A 24,189-nucleotide genomic window follows, 5' to 3' on the forward strand; every position below is an offset into this window, starting at 1 on the left:
ATTGATCTGCAGAAAAGTCACAGTCACAAAAACCTCAAAAAACATCTGCATAAACTTTTATATATATATATACTTATTTGCAAAACATTTGACAGTCAACTGCCATAAATATTTTACTTCAGACAGCAAAGCACTGGAAATCCGGTTAATAATTAATTTTGACAATAAAAAACCTCAAGACTCTTTAAAATAAGTAATGTAACACTTTAAAGAGCTATATTGATGGGAATGATCTTTAGTTAGACATCACAGGTAATGTCATTCCTCTCCATTCTTTCATTATAAGGAATAATGTGTCATTATTATTAATGCTTCAGCCCAATGCCCATTGTAATTGGATACTTCTGACCACTGCCTCTATATAAACTCTCACATTCAATGAGAAGGCAGTTTCAAGCTGCAACACGAAGCATACAGCACTGAAATCCTGTAAGTAGGAGCTATTTTTATTAATGATAACCAACATTAATTAACCCTTTATTAAAGCAAGCTTTGTGAGGAAGGGGATCATTTTATTTAAGTCTCCTACAAATGTTTGTGACCTACTGTAGTAATATGTTGTAAAATGTATGGTTTTAACTGAATATACATCAATTCATGCTAATTACTGGATGTGTGTACAAATCTTTTTTCCTCAATATGCTGAGCAGTGATACATCTGTTGATTACAAAGAATTAAAAAAATGCAAACTTAATTTTATTATGGTGCAATTTGGGTTAATAAATTGTTACACTATAATGGAAACATAATATTTCTAACCAGACAAGGAAGACAATAGTTTTCTGTATATGACAATGTATGGGTATTGTGGACTTGCACATGTTTTTAAGTTGTATTTTCTGATTTTCTCTCAAGTAGAATGCACGTAATTTGTACAATATACTGTATGGAACAAATTCAATCACATCACTTTTGTCAACTGTCCACATCTAATAAGGATGTTTACAGTACTCGACAGTTCCAATATTATCATGCTTGAGTTAATTTACTTTGGCGTGACTGATGACTAACTACGGAGAAAAATATTCTGATAACTTAGATGCCATTTCTGCACTTGAGAGATGCTGCCTTATTTAATCGTACTTTTCATCCTAGTTCCAGAAGAGCTAAAATGTCACAAATCTATTTTCTGATTAACAGTAACGGCTAACTATTGTGTACACTTGGCAGACTTCAGTGTCCAGCTTTTCTGAGTTTTGTTTTGTTGACTGTGCATCCTGTACAAAAGCTGTTTACAAGAAAGGTACCAATTTACAACTGCTTACAGAAGTTTGCTGTTTGCTACATGTTTTTTGTGGTAACTAGGCAACAGTTCTTAATGGTAGCACTGGCTCTGAAGTGACATCTGCCCCCCCCCCCCACATCTCTCTAGTTGTAAACTATCACTACAGCCCCACTGGCCGCATCTCTGGTGCTGTATTCTGGTTGAATATGTCGCTGTAGACTATAGCCAGGACACATGTAATAAAATGCAAAAGGTACTGAGCAAATGTAAGAGGCAACACTAATTGATATTAGAAGAAATAGTCACCAAGCAATGTTCTTATACTAAGATTATCTGCTCCTAGAAGTGTTTGAAGGATATAAGCAGAACCTGATGTAGACTGTACCCGTACACAACATGAACCACATGTCTCAAGGGGAAAACCGACAAAAAGAACCAGCAGATAGAGAAGCATGCACAATAAGGAATGAAAACTGAAACGGTAATAGTCGGACGTTCAGACAGAGTCAGAGATAGCTTGCCATTGGAGTGCAACAAGTGTAGCTCTTCTATCATTCTTTACGTCTCTGTATCTGTATGTACAGAAAATACATGGCCTAAATAATTCAACTCAACTGGTTTTGTATTTGGTGAAACTAAAATCAATAGAAACGTTATAAGGTGGTCTTAATTACACATTATACAAGATTTAATGCTATATTTAGAGGAGTATTCATTTAGAGGATTATTTATTGCTGAAACCCTTTGTGCATATTATCAATAAGCAATTCCATACTGTGATTGTAGTGTTGTGATTTGTGAAAGCGGAGTACTGTATGTTGATATATGTTTATGGCATACTGTATTTGTGTGAAAAATACATGAAAAACATAGCCCAAAATACAGTGCATCTTGACTATATTTAAAAACTGGAAAAGAAACAGGGAATTAGCCGAAGATAAGCAGGCTTGGATACAGACGCTCCTCAAAGGGTTGTCTTCCTTGTTACAATTGGAAAACTTGTCAAATTCAAATATCTTGACAGCAGATTATTTTCAGTGCAACAGGTTATTCTAGTCATATGGTTTCTCTTGATCGGGGACATAATATCAAGAGGCAATGTGATGGAAAGTAGACTAGAAATTGTCAAGTATCATACTTGAAGGGTCCTGGCGATAACTCAAAAATAAAAAGGTCTTAACAGATATTTCTTATTATTATGAAATTGAAATGATTAAAATGATTATGCCTAGGCATTTTATTGTCTATTAGACAAATTTGTATCCAATATTCTACATTTGGACACAAGTTGGGGCTTTATTAAATATTTGCAGTTACAGTATGTAAATATCCTGTTTAGGAATAGTGAGATGTAGAAAGATTAAAAGCCTATGGATTCATGAACTTTTAAAGATTTATGTAGAAACATTTAATAAATTGACAGTTTTACAATATGTGTGTTGTCCTACCTTATCACATCTTCATAACTTGTTATTGCAGTAAATTGCAGATACATCTGTTCCAATAAATTACAGTAAGGCCTGATAACAAGGGGGGAAAGGCAGATGCTATTTAATTGTAAACATTGTGTTATTTTCTAAAAAAGTGTTTTGAGAAAAAAAATGATTTCTGCACAAGTCTGTGACTTCTACAGAGTGTAGGAACAAAATGATTTTTTAAGAGTCATTTAAGATTCAGCCAGTATTTTTCCTGCACACATACTGATTCTTTTACAGCTTCAGGGTAAAGGATGGCTACATTTTAATATTATATTTATAATAATTTCCATAAACGAATGATGTACAGATTGATAAGTGTACTGTGAAACTGTAGTGGAAGATCATTGCAAAATGAATATTAAGCAAGGTACTGTACAGTACCTTGTATGGCCTCATATTTATAAAAAATAAATTTTTAACCTAAGATAAGATAAACTGCTGAGCTTCTAGATCGTTTTTTCCTTGCAATAACTATATGAGATGTCGATTGCACAGTATAATAATAATATATGTGTATTGTAAATGAGATTAAAATGGAGTACATGATTGGTTTTACAAGCCTCCTGAGGTGAAGCTTTGGGAATCACACCTCATGCTCATGTAAATGCTCTTGTCCATCTGTCTGAATCAAATTGCATCCTGTAATATTGTCTTTAGTGGTAAGCAAACATTAGTTTCCCAGCTGCTTCAGGAATATTGTGAGCTGTGGTGCTTGAAACTGTCATATTATTCCTCTCTGTACCTCTGATAAACTGTCAGAATGGAAAATAAATGAAAAGTGTTCATTTAATAATGCAACCATATAGAAAATATAAATATACAGTATCCAGATATCTATTATTTATTGTAGACCCATCTGAGATTTTATTCTGGACTGGGGCACCTTCTGTGTGAAGATTACATGTTCTCCTTGTGCGCACGTTTGTGGTGCTCATGACAGGTGTTCCTACAGTATTTCCTCCCACCTTCTAAAGACATGCAGGTGTAACAGTTTCCTCCCTTGCTGCTCCTGCCCTGCCAGATTGTCCTTCACTGCCTGGGTGCGAACCCTGTTCTGCGGTGTCACGCAACAGGGCTGGCTTGCCGGCTGAGCTAAAGGAGACCTCCCCCAGCCCGGGCGACTGAGATCCCTGTTATACGCAGGGGCGTATTCGTTACACTGGCTAAGTTAACCAGTGTCTTTGAAGTGTCCCTGTGTGTACAGTATGTACTGTTTGTGCCCTGCAGTCTTCCCTGACCTACAAAAGCCTTTATTAAGCTTTCTAATGATGGGCAAAATGATTTATACCAATGAATAAAGCTCTAACCACAGATCTCATGATTTTATTTTCCCACCTATGAAAAAGGCGGCAAGCTTCAATCCTTTATAGAAGAGTGTGTTTAAACACATTAACGGTGCCATTATTATCATCCCATACTCCAGCGTACCCCAACAGCAGAGATAATCGCCACATGTCAGCTGCTGGTGTACACACCTTTATTACAACCAGTTAAAATAATAATGGCAGAGCTCTGCAGAGGCTTAGCAACAGACAAAAAAAGGACTGGGTGGAAAGGTAAGAGAAAAGGAATGCAACACGCTCACACTACGCCGCTGTTGCTTTACTATGTTTTCCGTCGTACGGCTGCATATACTGTAGTAGCTAATGGCTATTTTTCCGGCTTCTTAATCATACACGTTGCCACTTCCAATGGGCCTGCTTTGACAGCTGCTAAACTGATTTTTTGAGTAAATAAAATGAATTCTTAATACGGTATGTTCCTGTATATGTGCAGTAGATTTATTTATCTACCTCATAAATAAAGCACTAACGTGTTTGCTCCAATCTGTTTTCATGAATGATTTACGTGTCCGTTATTAACGTCCTCACCAAGCGATTCGCCTATACTGTACCTGGCTATACGGCACCATTGGTATTCCTGACGTTTAATATTGTAACGCAACGGGGTACAATATAAACCTACAGGTACAGGTAGGTAGTATATACAGTACATCTACCTGTTACTTAGGATTCTGATTTTATAGACAAAATTCTCCTTTAGCAGATTCTGTACGTTAAATCTGAAGTTCTTTAAAGTCAAGGTTTACCGTATTTCGCATAAAAAAAACAATGTAATCGATGCGTTAAGGTGGATCACAAGCTCAAAATGTGGTCTTACCTGATGCCCAATGTCGGTCTTTATTCTTTATCCTTCGCAATGATAGCAACTGCCAATTTAGTGGACTGTAAAACCGCCACAAGACCTCAGTATAGACATGACTACACAGTACACATTTTAGAAGAAAACAAGTTTCTAGTTGCTAAATATGTTGACTGTTTTTTATTGAACAGGCAGGTACAGTACATTGGGCTTGCACAACAATTTCACTATACTGTATACCATTCTGTATATTCCATTATCCCTACAAATGATTTAAATGCGAGTAAAACGCTGAAACCTACTAGTATTAAAATGTACCACAATCCACTGAGAGATATGCAGTATACTGTAAGTAGACTTTTACTTTTCAAATCCGTGAAAAGGAACTTCCATATTTGCTCAAAATAAAGTGAAATCCAGGTCCTGTTGCGATCAAATGTAATTGCTGACTAGTTTTTTTTTTCTTTCTCCTGTTGTGTCCCTGCTCCAACTTGACGTCGCTTTTGTGGCCGGCAAATATGAATTGAATCGCTGTCTTGTTAACATTCCTTCTCTTGCAATGTCAACGCTATTCACTTTGTCTTGCCCATTACTTTTATATTCAGACTAATCTACTGATTACTAATTACGCTTGCACTGTTTGTCAATAACGATTGTTGACTATGCAAATCGTTTATCAGCTTCGAGTGCGATCTTTCCGAATTTCTTTGCATATTACTTTTAGCTCTTGCACACAGTTTTAGATTTCTTGCACATCAGTATGTGGAATCGAAAACTCTGAGATATACAAGCTGATCTAGGCAAAAGAAACATGTTTTTTTCAGAAACTATAAAAATATGAAATATTTTCTTATTATATAAAATATATTGACAATAGTATTTATACATTAGGCATCAAACCTTTTATCAAACCTATGAATTGGCTTCATCACTCTGCTCTCCTCCCTACTGAGAGCTGGTGTGTGGGGAGTGTACTGGCGCACTATGGCTGCTGTCGCATCATCCAGGTGGGGCTGCACACTGGTGGTGGTGGAGGGGAGTCCCCATTACCTGTAATGCGCTTTGAGTGTAGTGTCCAGAAAAGCGCTATATAAGTGTAAGTTATTATTATTATTATTATTATTATTATTATTATTATTATTATTATTATTATTATTATTATAGAAAATGATATTACAAAGAACAACTTTAATTAATTACAATCCTAGATTTAGATCAAAGTATGTATCACGTGCTGTACAGTATACAGTATCTATCACGTTCCTTGACATTTGCACTTAGGCTTAAAATAATTCTAGAATTAGACTCATTTATACAGATTACCTCATTTGTATACACTATCTAAAAATGATCTTCATTAAGCTGGCTGTACCTCACATACAGTATACACACACAAACAAACATATAGTAGGAACAAGTAAGATAAATATCACATTGAAAAGTAAAAAGAAACAAGAAAAACAGATCAGCTATGGAGACTTCTTCTGGTGTATTTGGAGAACAAAATGTAAATTATATCAATTCATGGGGGTCATTTTAACCTCTAATATCCTACAATTTGTTAGATTATTTTCTACAGTTCATTTGACCTACAGTATACATCACTAAAAACAAGAAATCTGAACAGATTAATACATCAGATCACAGCAGGAATGACTAAAGAACTATTAACCAGCAGAAAGTTTTTTCTTCCTGTTTTCCACTTATTTTTGAAAATCTTGGTTCTGTGAAAATGGGATACAAAACAGATCTCAAACACATTTTCAACATAATCCTAATCAATTTAACATAAGTGAAAGAAAAACACTAATCTCTTCAGTGTTTAGTGTTAATAAAGTCATCTAGGTTTCCTTTATGATCTTATGCATTGATGGTTACTAATATAAAAAGGAATTCAAATTCTTTTTTTAAGTGTAGCTTAAAGAAAATGACTTGGGCAAAATATAATTAGCATGAGAAGATTCTTTTTGAGTTAAAGCAAGACAAACTTGTCTTCATCAAAACAATTGTGAATAAATGAGCATGAGGATATCTTTCTCTTATTTTAGGCATTTTGCAAAACAGAGGATCAAGAAACAGGCTAATCACCTTCCACAAGGCAATGAAAAAGGAGGACAGTTTGTATGAATGTGTTGTCGAAGATGACCCATCCCAGCTCTCTGTGGATGTGTTTCAGGTATGTCCACCAGTTGTAAGCTTGGATTTTTTCCGATACGGAGAAAAATTATACTCTACAGTATAATGTCTTTAGGACAAGAAAATAAAAAAACAAGATCACAAGCTAATTATCCTTTAACATTTTAGCATACCAGAACTGCTTTGTACAGTATGAAGCAGAAAGAAAACAAGAAATCCAGTGACAATATCGCCCTGCAACTCAAAACTGACAACCCACTGAAGCTCAGCAGGTGTGAGCCTGGCCAGTACCTGGATGGGAGACCTCCTGGGAAAGCTAAGGTTGCTGCTGGAAGAGGTGTTAGTGGGGCCAGTAGGAGGCAGTCACCCTGTGGTCTGTATGGGTTCTAATGCCCCAGTATAGTGACCTGGACACTATACTGTAAAAAGGTGCTGTCCTTTGGATGAGAGGTAAAACCAAAATCCTGACTCTCTGTGGTAATTAAAAATCCCAGGGCGTTTCTCAAAAAGAGTAGGGGTGTTACCCCAGTGTCCTACTGGCCTTTAGGAATCATGGCCACCTAATAATTCCCATCTGTGAATTAGCTTCATTGCTCTGTTCTCCTCCTCATGATAGCTGGAGTGGGGTGAGGGTACTGGTGCACTATGGCTGCTGTCACATCATCCAGGTGGGGGCCACATATACTGTAGGCGGTTGTAGAGGGGAGTCCCCATTACCTGTAAAGTGCTTTGAGTGGAGTCTTTAGACTATATACAGTAAGTGTAAGAAATTATTATTATTAAATCATAATTATATTTACAAAACTTACATGTATTTAAAAGGTTATACCAATAGATTGGTTGGTTTGCATAAAGGCACAGTTTTGCTTTGTGAAGTTTAAAAATAATACAGTGTATATTTACTGTAAGAAAGACTTGAAGAAGGTGCCTCCCAAGAGGTAAAGTTGCTGGCATAGATGACACAGAAGGTGTCTGGTTCGGTGCTCAGTTTGTTTTTTGCTCAGCATGAAGGGGTTTAGTCTAGCAGAAGCCACTGTCCTCTCCATGCACTGCTGGAGAGAGCTGCTTCACTCTTGCGACTGGTGTAGGCACTGTGAGAGTCGAGAGGGGGGAAGATTTCAGACGACAGTATGCGCTGTCCTTACTCCTCCTGCACTGGTATGATGGTCCTAGTGGTACATCCTAGTTGATCAATACGTGATTTCAATTTAATGGAATGTGAAAAGAGCATTAGTAACCACAAAGTCTAAGAAATGAGAATTTTTCTTGATTTCTTATCAATTCAATAGCCAGTCTTACCTCTACAACAAGCCCCAAAAGAATATGAAGTTGCTCTAAAACCATGTTATGTTTTTTTCTTGGACAAGGAAAAATAAACCAGGGAATCACACAGAAACATTGGTAACCCAGTAAAAAAATGGCCATTGGTGATTTTCCTTTGGGAGTTTTAAACTGGGTCTTTCTGAATTCAGCTTTGTGGCTTATTGTTGACAAATTCCAAATCAATTCATAGAATTTAAATGCATAAATTAATTTTGAATCTGAGTTAATAAACTTTCAGTATAATTTCTTTTTACGTTCATACTGTATGTGGTAATCACACTGGATCTACCGAATCTTATAATGAAACCTTCTGTAAATCTGGAGACAAAAATCAACAATGCATCTAAGTAGCAATGTTCAGTGAGCACTGGAACAATGGTACAATACCTGAACTCCAACACTGTGATTGCTGGAGTTTCCAATGGAACTTTTCTCCTGATATTTGTATTTGATTTAATAAAAATATGTACTGTATTTCTGCCCATGATTTTCCTGAATGAGTCCTGAATCCACAATGATTTACTTGGCACCGATTCTTCATTTCACTGTAAACCTACTTGAATGACATCAGTAGTTTTTAAATGAAACGGAGCCAATATAGTTCTATTGACTAAAAAGACACTAGTGATTTTATGCCAAGGAGCATATCTATCCTTATGAATCTGCAAGGATTTGCTGCTATGTTATGTACATGTATATTTATAGTACTACAGTACATGGTTTTCCCTTACTGTATGTTTAATTATTTTGTTTAGAATGTGTGAAGAAATTGCATTATAATTGTGTTTTTTTGGCACATTTTACATAGTCATCATTATAGATTTGTAGACAGTATTCCAAAAGAAGAAACTTCTGGATGGCAGAAACAACAGAAATAATATTTTTTCCATTCAGATGTGTACTAATATTCTTGGGGGTTATTGTCAAGCATGTTTTAGTTCTAAAGCTTTTTAACTCTCGCTATTACATCAGTTGGCTTTGGAAGGTAATAAGTCCGGCCTTGAGGACCTTATAAACAAGAACCCAGATTGTCTGCTCACCAGCAATGAAGCCAGAGCAACCCCTCTTCATTTTGCTGCTGCTGGTGGACATCATGGGATCATTCACTTCATTGTCAACATGGCTGGGCCAGAAGGTGAGCTGATTTTCAATTCCTGTAGCTCCACTGAAAGACACAAAACATCTTGTAACTTAAGGACTGCAAAAATGTGGCGCTAATTTCAGGTACTGTATTGTACATAAGAAAGAGCAGATCTATTTTTTTCTGCATGCTTCAGTAACCCCAAAACCTTCAACATCTCTGCCTCTACATACTGAAGGTCATGCATTGCATTGAAATTCTTTCTAGAGTTCTTAGCGCTGGGAGTTGGCTTCCTCTTCCCAAAGGTTTACTAGGATGTGAAAGTGTGCAGGGAGCAGTGCACCTGACAGTAACCCTGGGCTGGAGCATGCTGGGACATGAGGACAGGTGCCATTATCAAGCGCAAGGTGTGTCATGGAAGAGCAACACAAAGACTCAGGGATTGAGACTGAAAGAGACTATTGGCCAATACCAGTATGTTCAGTCTGTTGAAAGAATCACAATAGCTTATTCTTGCAAGTACAGTAGCTTCAGCCTAATGTTATAAATGTGATTTAAGTAGGGTATCATTGTAGTAAACAGTACAGTACAACTTTAAAATAAACCCTAGTAGAACGTTTTAATCACACCTTTGATATAATTACAATACAATAAAAAACACCAATAATTCTGTAGTATGTCACATAAAGTAACTATTTAACTGTGTTTGAAATTTATGTTCAATATTTAAAAAAGTAATGTATCTAAGTTGGTTGGCATGGTGGCACAGTGCTTAGTATTGGTACCTAACAGTGCTGGGGCCCTGGGTTCAATTCCTGGGGTGCTATCTGCATGGAGTTTGTATATTCTGCATGGTCTCCATTCCTGTGGGTTTCCTCTAGGTGCTCCAGTTTCCTCTAACAGTCTAACATACTAGTAGGATAATTGGCTTGTTGGAAAAGTTGGCCCTGGTGCAAGTGTGTGTACACCTGCGTTCGTGTCTGTCTGCCCGACTGTGGACTTGTGTCCCATCCAGGATGTATCCTGCCTTGCACCCATTGCTTGCCAGGATAGGCTACTGCTCTCCTGCGAACCCGAATTGGATAGAGCAGTTAGAAAATGGATGAATGAATATGAGGAATAAATGGTTGATGAAATGTAAAATATGAGAGTCTATATACTGTACTATATATGTCCTGTTAATCTTGTCTGTGATGTAGCATGTCTAGGCTAATGGTAGCTCCTGCATTTACGTTGAAGAGTCAGCCCAAAGAAAGAAAGTGTCTTGTCTCTCCAGTCTTCAAGGATAACACATGGCTACAGGTCCACAGGTCCAAACATCATCACTGATTAATAATTGCATAATAGCAACATGTAAAACAGTATAACTATACAGGGTATTTGACTTGATATTGAATCAAATGAAATTAGCATAAAGTTGTCATACAAGAAAACAGATCCAGTACCATTTCACTTCACTTTTCATGAGATCAGCCTTTTGAAAATTATTTTTTAAAAGAATATGCTTGAACACTTGCTATAACAACACTTACCATTTGAGTTTAATTACAGTGTTTGACCTCAACTTCAAATGACCTTTGACATAAGATCTTCTCTTTCCGAGGTCTAAATGCTGTTGATGACCTGGGCAACACTCCATTGCACTGGGCTGTGGAAAAAAAACAGATGGAAAGCTGTAACGCGCTGCTACAGCTGGGAGCAGACCCTAATATCTTAAACAATTCCTTGCTGTCTCCTCTTCATCTGGCTGTTAACCTTTGGCACAATAACCTAGTTGATGTAAGAAAATTAAATCTGTTACTTGGTATAACCTGTTAGCACAAACTACCTCATGGCAGAGTTTTACAGAAGCTAAATTACAGGGCTTGTTCCCCCTTTTCAAATGTTGCTTTGCCTATGTACCTCTGCTTTTCATGCATAGCTACTGTACCTGTGAAAGCCACATGAAGTATTTTTGCATTGAGACGATTTTGCATAATAGTATGAAACAACAATGCGGTTCCCTAACACATTGCGGAATTCTGTGTAGTAGTTATTGAAATATGATGCACGGCAAATACAAAATATGAATGGAGTAAAAAAAAACGATACCAGAAAGGTCCAGAAACAGCACCCGACACCAATAAGAATATACTAACATAATAATTTGATCAGATATGGATTTGGTGATGCTGATTTACACTGTACTTGGTGGAGTATGTTTCTTCACTTAGGCAGTGGAGTAAATGCTAGAAGCTGGACATAATGTACTGTAATTTTACTAGTTTTTCCGTTTTAAACTATGAGGTAATTTTGAAGTGTTTGTAACTACCTGAGGTGAAAACAGTGGGTCTTCTATATCAACAGCTGTTGCTGTGCCACAGCAGTACCAATTCCAACTTGGAAGGCGACTTGGGAAACACACCATCCATGTTAGCCTGTTCTATTGACAACCATGAAGCACTTGGTATTCTGGTAAGGGAATTGCAAAAACATTCATTTTGATGTATGACTGAAATGCTGCTACAGTACATATAGGCAAAGACAGGTATACTATATATATATTTGCTTTGTTCTCTTCTGTTCCTCATTACCTGGAAAACTATGCATCTGTAACTGGGCTCAGTGGCTTAGTGTAAGTCTGGTTCAGTAACCTAACTTTCTGCAGTCTGAAAGACATTGTAAATGCACCAGTTCACACTTGGAAGTGTTTTCTGTGTGATTATCATCAGGCAGCCTGGGAATTTAAAGTCTTCCCCAAAGGCCATTTCCACTTCCAACAACAAAACTGGAAAATCAAACAACAGAGCAGGTGTCTGCCTGCCATATGAAGAACAGACCAATCATAAGAAGCCAGTTGAAACACCGAATGAGACTGTACCCATTTCAGGCATAGACTCCCCCAGCTGACAAAGGTTTGAAGTAAAATCTGAAACGTTTTATAAGGAAAACCTGACTTTTAATCGAAGAAAATCCAAGCATCAGTTCACTTTCAACGATTTACTGATGTTGATGTTATTGCATTACGCCATTTGTTCCCTGTCCTTTGATTTTAGGGGTGAGCAAAGACTTGTCTCTGTCCAACACTCTGACACTCTAGTCATTTTCAGAGATTCGTCCCCAATGGTGTTTTTGGATGCTATAGTCCACTGTCCAGAGCTGATACATTTTATACATTCTGATCTGCTCCCTTGTTTTCCTCTTGGCCTGTGACCCGTGTTCAAACACCTTCAAAGCTGCATTCCAGAGTCTGTAAAAACACATGGCAGGGTTTCACCTACGTCTGATACCCTTTCTTTGTATGCTGTGAGATGGAATGGCATTCTTTAAATTTTCATTATGGCCAGGCACTTTGCACGTCTTACAACTTTGAAGTCTGTAATGTTTACTCCCTCTGTCTCAAGTGTAGCCTTAAGATGTCTGGTAACAATGGCCTTTGTGCTTTTCTGCTGTATCATGTGCTGTTGTACATTTCTACCCCCGCCACTTTTTTATGCAGGTCTGTAGCATATACAAGAGCTCTGTATATCACTGTTTTATAAGTAGGTTGTGGCATTTTATTTGAAGGGAAATGTCAGATGCATGCTAGCCAGGCACAGCATAAGAGCCGATCATAAACGAACAGTCCCAATCAGAGAAAAGGACAAAATGATGTGTCACGTGTGACTGTTTTCAGATTTAGTATGCATAAATGGATTGGCAAACAGAAGAATGAGATGATCAAGTAAAAAAAGGACATCCACTGAATTATATTCATTGCACATATGATATTTTCTTTTGTCCTTCCTAGCTGAAGCACGGTGCCAAGCTGTGTCGACAGAACAAGTTGGGGCACTTTGCTGTTCATGCAGCTGCTTTTGCAGGTGCAAAGAAGTCCATGGAAATCATTCTGAAAAAGGGTAGGTCTGACATCATACAAACACATGGACTATTCCTTTTCGGTTTACATTACTCCTGTACAAAACTCCACTCAAAGAGGGCCTACAGCTGCAAAGTCTGGCTTTTGGTTTAGAACAAATATTTATCCTGCCTTCCTTTGGTTTTAATTGTGAGCCCTTTTTTTAGAGACTATTCTTCAATTGGAAGGAAAAAAACATTGTGATGTTTATTAACTTGTCCCACATCCTTTAATTGAATCATCCCAAATTAAAGAAACTAAAACTTGTTAAAAACCCTCCAACCCACTCTCAATATACAGTACTTAGGAGTACGCCATGTAATCTTGCATTTAAAACGTTTTAACTTACAACATCTTAAAAAGGCAGCAACAGAAGAGAAGCACTTAGTGTTAATATCACAGAGTGTGATCAGACATGTACAATACAGCAGAAATTATTTTACTGTGTATTATAAATACATGCTGTACGAATCAATATTGCTTCCAGATCTTTTGAAAGCTGTGCATTCTGTAGGTCACAAAGATGTCAGCTTTTTTCTGGAAGAAAAAAAAATGTTTTTGTTTTTCCCCTCATGAAGGAGAAGAAATGGGCCACTCTGTTTTCACTCATATTAATTATCTGGATAAATCCTCGAGCAGCCCTCTTCATCTTGCTGTTCATGGAGGAAACATTGAAGTGATTACGTTGTGCATTGATAACGGAGCAAAAATAGACCTGCAACAGGTAACAAAAAACAGTACGCGCCTCAGAGAAACTATCCAGTAGTGCCCTTTTCTTTATCACATTTTGTCCCTAATAAGGTACACATTTAAACTATGAACAATTATACAAGTATGTGAATGTTGCTAAACTGAACTGAGGGCAAACCAATACACAGTATTCTCAGTGAAATGTTATTTTCCTGAAGTAACACCTCCATCTCTCACATCGAGGAGGACCAGCATGTGAAGGAAAACTTACTGAAAGCTAAATTGAGATGAGTGAAAAAAACATCTGTGCCCTGAGACCCTGCTTCCACAGAATGGAAGACAGACTACAGTTCTAATAGGCCAGTTGTCCTAAAAGCTCTTATTAAATTAACATTCCAATTTACTTTTCTAGAGAAGCAGGGCAGTTAGTCTGAATTACTTCAAATTGAATGTCTGTTGCATCTGTTTGGCTTTGCCTTGTGCATGAAACCTCTGGATTCTTGTTTTCATTCCTTTTCAACAGTGTGACAAATCCACAGCTCTACACTTTGCTTGTACACAAGGTGCCACTGAAGCTGTCAAACTAATGCTGTCGTCTCATGACCGTGTGGAAGAGGTGGTAAACATCATTGATGGAGCTCATCAGACTCCCTTGCATAAGTGAGCTTTCTTTAAAACATATATATTCCATCTGATTTATTAATTTATACTTTACATATATTGTTTTCTTCCTTTCTAATGTCTAATGTTTTGATTATGAAGCTTCCCTGTGCACTTTATGGATTGTGATTGCTTATCATAGCTAAAGCGTCACAAAGCGTTCTTTCAGGACCCTATGCAGACAACACAATCCGGGGAGGAGTGAGGAAAACACAGGGAAAAAGGCATGCTAGGGGCTGGAAGGAAAACAGGTGGCGTGTCCATTGTGTGCTGGTGTTCAGGGGAGGTGTGGCCGAGGCAAACAGTCCAAGGGAGTCCGAGGCAAATCCATGGGTGTAGCAAAAGTCCAAGACCGGGTGATCCATCCTGACAGACAAACAGAGTTAAAAGCCGGAGTAGGATCCGGCGGAGGGACGGGGGAATAAAAGGGGGGTCATGGGACCAGACACTCCAGGTCCCGGCTCGGCTGGTTCAGGACACCTAGGAGGCGAATGCCACCCGAGCTGCGGACGTGGGGCGACTCGGTAACAGGTGAGCCTCCAGGTGTCCGTGTTCCAATGCAGAGCCCAGATTGGCAGGAACGTCTGGCTTTTATAGCACGGGGGGCTGGAACTGGAGGCAGGTGCGGGAGATGAGTAAAAAACAAGGAAGGGCTGGAGCGTTCTTAAGAGGAGGGGTTTACGAGCGTGACATAAAGTCAGTTTGCTTTTTTTTTAGTTCAAGCTTCGTGATTATAGGATAAACTCAGTTCTTCTTATTTTCTGACTTTGTGAGATTCTGTGACACCTAACTTACAGTAAAGCCATTTGGTATTTGCATCTCTTCATTGTGGATGTTGAGATGCCAGTACATTTAATTATTTTTCTTTATTACATTTTCCACCTTCTGTATCTGGGCTCCACTGTCTGTCACATCTGCTGCTAATAGGAACCCTCCACACAAACAGTCTCACCCCAATCAAACATCGGCAGGGAGCAATCCCCTCAAACGTCACTGATCTACCCTTCTTCCCATCAGAGCACCTCACTTGGGGGAAGGGGATGACGCAGAATCGGTTCGGCCAGACTCTTTGGCCACTCAATTCCCATTTGGAGCTGGGAAAATCTAACCCGATGGAAAAAAAAAAATTGTGCCTATAGAGCACCTGAAAACAGTCTTGAAAACCCTTTATAAGGCTCCCTTTGGACACTAAAGAGATGAAAAAGGGGTTCTAGGATGATTTTTCTTTACTTCAATAAACTTCCAAAAGAAACATTAACCTGCTGACAAACAGTGAAGTACTTTAGAATTATAAGCATTGCTTGAAAGCAAGTGTTGTTCCACCTACATTCAAGTTTGTGGTCATGAAATTTCATTGCGTGAAGCTGGGATTTGTTGAGAGTGGCATGCAAATACTACTCATCTGTTCTGGGCCAGAGCTGAACAGTGTCGAACACCACAAGGGATTCAATTGTGAAGCAGAGGGGATGTGGACCTCAAGTCTAGTTTGCTGACAACACAGAGAGGGGAACTTAAAATGGACCAGGAAAGCAAATTGGAATTAAATGTAATTGTGCACTTACGACTGAAAGCACTTACCAAAACCTCCAGATCAAAACAAGATGTTGATTGAATTGATTTTAGCCCAAGAGTGTGATTTTAAGATCTTTAGCATTCCCCCAAATCCTAGGACTTTTAAACACACATTAATTCCTTGTATTATTATAATTTATTATTGCTGTTATAAGAGCATAGCAGAGAGTGGTTCATAATTAAATTAATAACACTCAATATTAAGACTTAATATTAATGATCATTAATATAATTTGAACTGTCATGTGGTGGTACTGTAATTTTGCAGTTTCACCTTTTTACATCGTTTTTTGTATAAAATATTGCTGGTTAATTCATAGAATAATTATATTTCTATTGCATGCAGGGCTTCAATATTTGATCACGTCGACCTGGTAGAATACCTCCTCCTAAAGGTAAACACTTCTAGTAATTCAAAGTAAAATTTGTGTAATGTACTGTATATAACTGAGATGACAGCCTTCATGCTGGGCTGTATTTATACATCTGAAAACAGGCCAGATGCTGACTGTGCACACAAACTCCATTGTTTACTAAAACAGAATGGCAAGTGCAAACATTTATTCGATAGGGTTTTGTGTTCCGTTTCCATAAAATGTACGCCAAATTAGGGGAAAATATTTGTGTCCATTCAACTTCCACACAAGCTAAGCAACATGCAAGTTAATTACAGTATTGCAGTTAAATCTGACAGCATATTAACTGAAGCATTTCGAAGGATCCATATCTCTGATTCTTGCAGATTTATCACAAAAGGTTTAACGTACAGTATATGAATAACATTGGCAGTTCTAGACGCATTGTTTGTGTCTAAAATTTGGACCACCAATTTTTCTTAACTGACAATTTTGCTTGTATGATTTTAAAATCATGTAGTTATAGTTTGGACAAAACCTGATTAAGACGGAGAAGAAGCTTGATTCAGATTAGTAAGCTTTACTGCCTGTGCAGAGGGCTGAGGCTGATGGAACCCCTTCACCTTTAATGAGGGAGAAGCCAGGGAGCTACTGCAAGGGTGAATAGGGGGTAGAACACATGATGTGAAAAGAAATGCACTAGCGAATAAGCTATAAACATGATATTTATACTAATAAATATTGGGTGGATGAGATTAGGGTTTGACTTCTTCATGAACTTTCATTTTAAAGACTACAAAGTGCTGGAAGGGGTATATTATTAACCAAAATAACATTCATTACTAATAAAATATTAATTATTTTCTCTGCCCACATAGACTTTTCGATTGTGTTTTTTTCATGTATATATAGGGTGCAAAAATTGAAAGCATTGATTGCAAGGGCCACACTCCACTACTTCTGGCTACGCGTTGCGGAGCCTGGAGAACTGTGGAACTTCTGCTAAATAAAGGTACAGTATTACTCCGCAAACAAATGAAGACGCCCTTCTGCAAATCTAAGGTGTTTTCTTTGCTTGTGTTTACATAGCAATGTCTTATTAATTTAATTTCGCCTTGGTCGGTCTGCGTGCACATTGTTCTAGGACTAAAATATGTGTTGAGTGCAAATGTGTTTAGTGTATTGTCTTTTATGTCCACAATGATAATGGTTCCACATGTCAAAGATGTTCTCTTTGTTTTAATTTAGGAGCGAATGTGAAGATAAGAGACAAACAGGGTTGCAATTTTTTGCATTTGGCTGTTTTGCAGCCAAAGGGACTGAAAAACCTCCCTGAAAAATTTCTGCAGGTATTGCACATTTATATTTTCTGTTTCTTCGTTGTCTAGTAATCCCTAGTAACCCTTCTAGGGATTAGACAGTTTTAACTCAGCTGCCTCGTTTTTTTGTATTGAAAGGAGAGATGGTGAATATTACCAATAATCCATTTTAGGGAAGTTGAGCAAAACCAATCTGCATAACATGTGAGGAAGTACATGTCCATCCATTTATTGGCAGTAATCACTTTAGCCCTTGAAGGCTGTGATGAGCCAGAGTCTATCTAACTAGATGCAAAGCAGGATCACATATCAAAGTGGGAACATTTATACATATATGTTTTATACATGGATTTTTTAATACATCAAAAGAGAAGGTCTTCTTTTATTAAAATCTTTTTTTTTGCCAACAAGAAAACAAACAGGAATCAAAAACCAGAACAAAACTGCCCTCCTATTCTCTGGCCCTCTCCCTAGCATCTCCACAGCAACTCACTCCTAAAGAAGAAAAAAAGAGCAAAAAACTTCATTAAAAAATCAAAAAGCCTATGAAAGGAGTAGAAAATACATTGTTAAAAAAAGTGATGTTATGAAATAAGAGAAAATCAGGAAATGACCGAGCAGATAAATCAATAAATAAGATAGATGATCCTAACCCCAACTTGTAAGGATTTCTCTCTTGTAAGGATACCCGAGCGGTTGGTATAATTAGAGGCACGTGAAATCTTTATCCTCTGGCTTTGGTGAAAAGAGTACTAAATTAGGCACATATGGTTAAACAAATTTTTATTTACAGTGACAATACAAACACTACACACAACACAAACATAAACAGTATGTACAGACAAGGCATCCAAGAGGCCTAACGCCCTCACCACCCACAAAAAATCCCAAACTCTTACCAAGTATTCAACTCTTAGTGCATGCAAAGGCCAGAATAACAGATAAGATATCTTCTGAACTAAATAGAATACAATCTACAATTAAATCTCTCTCTGCAAACCCAAATGCCACAAAACAAATAGGAATCTAGTGTACCTCCCTCTTCTAAAATGCACCCACTCAGAAGGAGAGACTGTGTTAATGGAGGGATACTTCTCTCAGGAACTTCAGGTTCACTAGAAAACTACAGAATAGCAAAGTCTCACAGTAAGGTTCAAATACTTACTGTAGGTCCAGTTGGGTCTTTTCGCGTGATCTCGAACAAGAACCTCTCGCCTGGCGCACACTTTAAGTTCTGTCCTCCTGTCTCCCTCTCTCTTGTGGCCTGTCCTTCCTTTTTCTGTCTTCATCTGATCTTAAATGGCGTCTTCCTGTACTGTTGATTAACAGTTAATCATTTACCCAGAACTTAGTTAACTAAGGTAACCCAAAGAAAACTATGATTGCTTTGCTCACAGGATCTGGACACCTTACAACACAGCAAACTTTCCCTTTACTTTGAAGCTGCCAGTTGTTACACTTTATCTAGACTCTTAGAGACACTACCTAGTCACTTAAAGCTTTATCAAATATATAAACTAAGTTGAAGATTAGAACACTTCCTGACTTCTGTGATATAATTGTCCATATATCAGCAACTTACTGTAAATACAGGCTGTGGAAAGTTCCAGAAATAAAGTAATTTAAGTAAAGTGCTTTAAGTTACAACCACACACTTTGCAGAAGCACAATTTCATTCGATTTATGGTCCTTTGCAACATTTTAACAACGTTAATTGAGTGTTTAAAAAACAATTTAAAATGATAATAATAAATAAAACATGTACAAGGCCTAAAGTTCATCATTAATGACAGATAATTTCTTCAATATCTCTCTTAAAGCAATAGTAAGATTGAAGTGTGGGCATATAATTTGTATTTTATAACTGAAAGGTGTTTTCTGGAGATTACTCCTCTCCCTTACTCTACAATTAAATATGCGTTCTCCAGATATTTGCTCCTTGGTCTTATTCAGTCTTCTTTGCTACAGCACAAAGATGTAAAGGGACTTCTGAACAGTGAAGATAACGAAGGATGCACACCCCTACACTACGCCTGTCGCTTGGGTGTCTCAGATTCAGTAAATAACATGTTGGATATGAAAGTATCACTGAATCTTAAATCCAAGGACAAAAAGTCAGCTCTGCATTTTGCAGCCGAGTAAGTATTTGTCAGAGTTAATTAAATAACACCCACAACGGTTACCATCTTTTATAGTGGGATTGCCGGCATGAAATGAGGAACAATTACATGGGTCTAGCAGTATTGTCATAGTAGTACTGTAAATGACAATCACAGTACTGGAACTCTGTACCTTTGTCTCCGACTTAATACTGAATCAGATTGGCAGCTGTCTCAAGGTAAGATTAAAATTTGCCTTAAGCAATGTCAGAGTGAATCAATTGGACTATATGGCCTCTTCTTACACATGACAATGTTTAAATGACTGTGTTATTAGTTGAAAAACTCTGGGGAGTGGTAAAGATCCTGAGACTGTTATGCACGTATGTAACAGGCTTGTTGGTGTAATGGGAGACTGTTAACTGTGACGTCACTCGAAAGAACTTTCCAAGAGTGCCCAAGTTTCTCTTTGGGCGCAGTGAGCTTGGCCAATATTTCTGTGGGTGGTGCTGGATTGGTGCCTGAGGGTTGGTAGATCACATTCTGGGTCAAATCACACCAGCTCTGATCAGAGCAAAGCATAGACTGTTATTCCCCACCTTGCTGTCGATCGGCTGTGATTGCATTTTAGATGTCCGCCGTGATTACTACCATGCTGTACATACTTAAAATAAGACTGAAATCTGGAAAGCAGGTCTGGGTCTGAATCCTGAAACAATGTACAGTACAATGGTTACTCTGTTCCATCCAGCTCCACTTAAAATCCAGTGTTTTTCATTGCTTGTTAAGATATGGGCGGATCAACACATGCCGCAGGCTGCTGGAGACCATGGTAGACACCCGTCTTCTGAATGAGGGGGATGAGAAAGGGTTGACCCCTCTCCACCTGGCCTCTGTGGGAGGACACACCAAGGTAGTGGACCTGCTTCTCCGGAAAGGAGCTTTGTTCCTCAGGTACGCAGGGGTAAACATACTCTAATGCAGTTCAATACTACTAATAGTAGTAGTAGTAGTATAGCACCTTTCATTACAGAGCATCTCAAGCTTACGTACAGCAAAACAAAAGCAAAAACATTGATACCATACGAATTAATACACATAATGTAAAAAATACCAAAACAATTATAAATGATTTAAAAGGCATTGTGTGAAAGTAAGTTTGAGGCCTTGAGGATTTCAAAGCGTTGACTGACTTGCATATATAATAAGGGCTAAGAAAGCATTTCCCCTCTGTGGAACATCAGAACAGAAACCACTGTCTCTCAGCATTCAGACCCTACTAGTAACTGAAAGACTGCTGGAGTTCAGAAAGTTCACTGTGTTGATGTTCAGGGAGGTAACACTGCAGTGATGTCATACGGAGACAAAACATTTAAGCCCTTAAATGTAATCAGAAGTACGGTATTTGAAAATTAATTGTGAAATTCACAGGAAGCCAGTGGAATGATGCAAAAACAGGTGGAAGAGATTTAGTTTTAGATAACATGGGCATATTGTTAATTAATAAGAACATGTCTGGATACATCATCAAGCACTGCTTTAAAATAATCAAGCCTGGAAAATAAAAATCTTTTACAAATAAGCAAAGGAATGAAACTGATCATTGTAAACATATTGATTGTTAGAGACCGGGATTTTTTACCACTTTATACACAATCGTTTACTATAATGAACAATTATCTTTTAGCTAACTAGTAGCAGTTTATTTGACAAAAGAATGTTATGACTGTGTTAACCCCAATCACAGCAGAAGCCCAAATTATTAGAAATCCTATTTCAAACTAAAACAACAAGAACTTCATATCCATAGCATGCAAAATGTCCTGCCGTTTGCCGGCTCTCTCTGTTTCTTTAAATGTAAAAAAAGTTGAAATCCTTACCAGAATATCTGTCTGGTGAAGTACTCCCCCTGATGCCTCCCCACTGTTTTAATGAGTTCTGCTTTCCTTTGCCTGTGTTTCCTGTTCCATTAGTGACCACAAGGGCTGGACATGCTTACATTATGCGGCCGCAGAAGGTTATACACAGACCATGAAGATACTTTTGGGAACAAATATTAAACTTATGGATAAGGTCGATGAAGATGGGGTATGATTGCATGGGCTGTTCCAGTATTCGGTCTCTACACTAGTATGGTAATGCTGTGCAATGTAATGCACAAAGGAAAACTTAAAAATCTTATTTTTCTACAAACTCTCCTCTCCTTTGCAGGCATAGCAACATTAGGTAACAATGGAAGATTGTTTTTTTAATTTTTTAAGACTTAAAAACTGTTAACATATGGCAGTCTCTTTATATTAAGAAATTAATTCACCCATCACTACCAAGTACTGTAAGCAGCACATGTACAGGACACATTTTCTAATAACAAACTTGCATAAAACAAGCCCACTTAGTGTTCATTTCCAATCAATGTCAAACAACTGATTATTCCTCACGTTAGTCCTAATTTGCACTTATACATTTATCACTCAGATATCCAAGTAGAATGTTTTAGTCACATTCAGCACAAATCCCAGTGTTTGCATATGAAGACTAGATCAGTTAGCAGTTGAAAACATCGTGGGATGTTTGGAACAAAAGCAGTGAAACAGTTAAACTGGATGGAATTGTGTTATGATCAGCGACACTGATGGGCCAGAGAGAGTCAAGGATACTCTGAAGCTGAGGAAGTACGGAGCAAATTAGATATGAAGGTGACAGAAACCTTTTTATTACCACAGGGCAATCTTGGTAATGGTCTGTGCACTCAATGTCCCGCGCGTCAGAGATAGGTCTTGAATGAATATATATCATGAGCACGTACAGTGTTCTTATTCCTTTATTGAACCAGTTCAGTCCATTGAGAACACATTAACATTTGCTATGACAGCCTGGAGATCCATTTTTGCAGCTGGGCATGTGCAGGGGAAGTGAAAGGACGGGGTATCTCGCTGAAGGGCACACCAGCTGTGTGACACCTGGAGTGTGGACCCACAGGCTTCCCTTCTGGGACCCTGAGACAAAGGCACTCCAGATGGCCTTCACAGATTACAAAAAATGCATCTGCATTGAAGGCTTTTTTTTAAAACAGAGTCATGTAAAAAAATATTTAGGAATGTTATGATTTTAGGGTTATTTTATTATCATGTTCTTCATTGAAGAGCACATGATGAGTAACTTCAGAAATATTGTTCTACTGTACTAGTGTACACTTTATTGTGCAATAGGGCTGTGTGGTGACTAGTATATAAGTCAATATGCAGTTTGCATACTGTATTCTCCCCCATGTTCGTGCTAAGTTCTCCAAGTTCTCTAATTCCCTCTGTGGGGATGCAAGGAGTCACAGCACAGCCCAGTGAGGGTTTGAGATGAGTTTAATTGTAACGAAAATGGCCACTTCTGGAGAACAGTGAAAGAGACGCACACGAGGTGTATTTCACACAGTGCCCTGAATTGCAGCAGTGTTACAGTCCAACAATGTTGTTTAAGTCCAACAATGTTATTACCATGAATGGGGGTCTGCATTCTACTGAAGGTCCAGTGGCTATTCTTAAAGATGTTGTCCCGCCTTTCAGCTATTTCTGTGGTGTCATGTACAACAGCAGGTGCCAAAATTCACTAAAGCCAGGTCAGGAGACAAGGTCAATTACCCCAGCCCAGAGCCAGATATCTACCCCTCGTACCTCAGGAAACACATGGGTAATGTTTAATTGATTATTCTACAGTATTGTGCTCCATAATATTTACTCCCTGTCTCCATAAGCAAACACTGGTAGTTTTACAGCTGCTAAACTGAACAGGACATGATATGTCATTTGCGATGTGCGACTGGGAGACAATGGAAGGACATTGTGCGGTATACAGTACATACTAGAATTTCACTTCTCTGTCTTTGTGTGAAAGAATACTGCCCTGCACCTGGCTGCCAGAGAAGGGCACACAGGAGCCGTAAAGCTGCTCTTGAGTAAAGGTGCGGAAATCACCCTGAACAAGAGTGAAGCATCCTTCATGCACGAAGCCATCTACCATGGGAGAAAGGAGGTGGCCTATGCTGTTATTGAGAGTGAAAGGTACCGAAGTGCAGATGCTTTCAGATTTTCCTTACAACACCTTCAAAGTAATTGGTAAAACAATCATTTAATCATTAACATGTGTACGTACACTTTATACAGTATACGTATGTAGTTCAGGTGGGGAGCTGGGTCAGCATGCGTAGGCTGCGAAGGAACAAGTAATAGGTTTATTCCC

The 24,189-nt window shown here is 38.1% G+C and overlaps 1 protein-coding gene and 1 long non-coding RNA gene across 3 annotated transcripts in view; one reads left to right on the forward strand and one right to left on the reverse strand.

Annotated features, from left to right (window-relative positions):
• The first annotated feature begins 398 nt into the window (after positions 1-398).
• LOC148655585 (transient receptor potential cation channel subfamily A member 1-like) overlaps positions 399-24,189 on the forward strand; it is a 44,001-nt gene continuing 20,210 nt past the window's right edge. The window contains exons 1-16 of one of the 2 annotated variants that reach the window (XM_088642236.1): positions 399-429; positions 4,128-4,260; positions 6,895-7,022; positions 9,278-9,440; positions 10,990-11,165; positions 11,733-11,840; positions 13,156-13,264; positions 13,842-13,987; positions 14,477-14,613; positions 16,532-16,580; positions 17,454-17,553; positions 17,790-17,890; positions 19,829-19,998; positions 20,749-20,913; positions 21,933-22,047; positions 23,845-24,011. In XM_088642236.1, coding sequence (XP_088498362.1) covers positions 4,206-4,260; positions 6,895-7,022; positions 9,278-9,440; positions 10,990-11,165; positions 11,733-11,840; positions 13,156-13,264; positions 13,842-13,987; positions 14,477-14,613; positions 16,532-16,580; positions 17,454-17,553; positions 17,790-17,890; positions 19,829-19,998; positions 20,749-20,913; positions 21,933-22,047; positions 23,845-24,011 — 1,889 coding nt within the window. In that variant the 5' untranslated portion in view covers positions 399-429; positions 4,128-4,205. Of the gene's footprint in view, positions 430-4,050; positions 4,261-6,894; positions 7,023-9,277; positions 9,441-10,989; positions 11,166-11,732; positions 11,841-13,155; positions 13,265-13,841; positions 13,988-14,476; positions 14,614-16,531; positions 16,581-17,453; positions 17,554-17,789; positions 17,891-19,828; positions 19,999-20,748; positions 20,914-21,932; positions 22,048-23,844; positions 24,012-24,189 lie in introns of both variants that reach the window. The other variant, XM_088642235.1, reaches the window with a different exon arrangement.
• Positions 7,018-19,146, reverse strand: LOC148655586 (uncharacterized). Its single transcript, XR_015940737.1, has 4 exons — positions 19,026-19,146; positions 10,919-11,034; positions 9,346-9,470; positions 7,018-8,073 (listed from the first exon to the last, which is right to left on the reverse strand). It is a non-coding gene; the product is annotated as an uncharacterized LOC148655586 (long non-coding RNA).

This window comes from Lepisosteus platostomus, chromosome 8, assembly GCF_059453375.1.
Source record: "Lepisosteus platostomus isolate fLepPlt1 chromosome 8, fLepPlt1.hap1, whole genome shotgun sequence".
In the NCBI taxonomy this organism is placed as follows: Eukaryota; Metazoa; Chordata; class Actinopteri; order Semionotiformes; family Lepisosteidae; genus Lepisosteus; species Lepisosteus platostomus.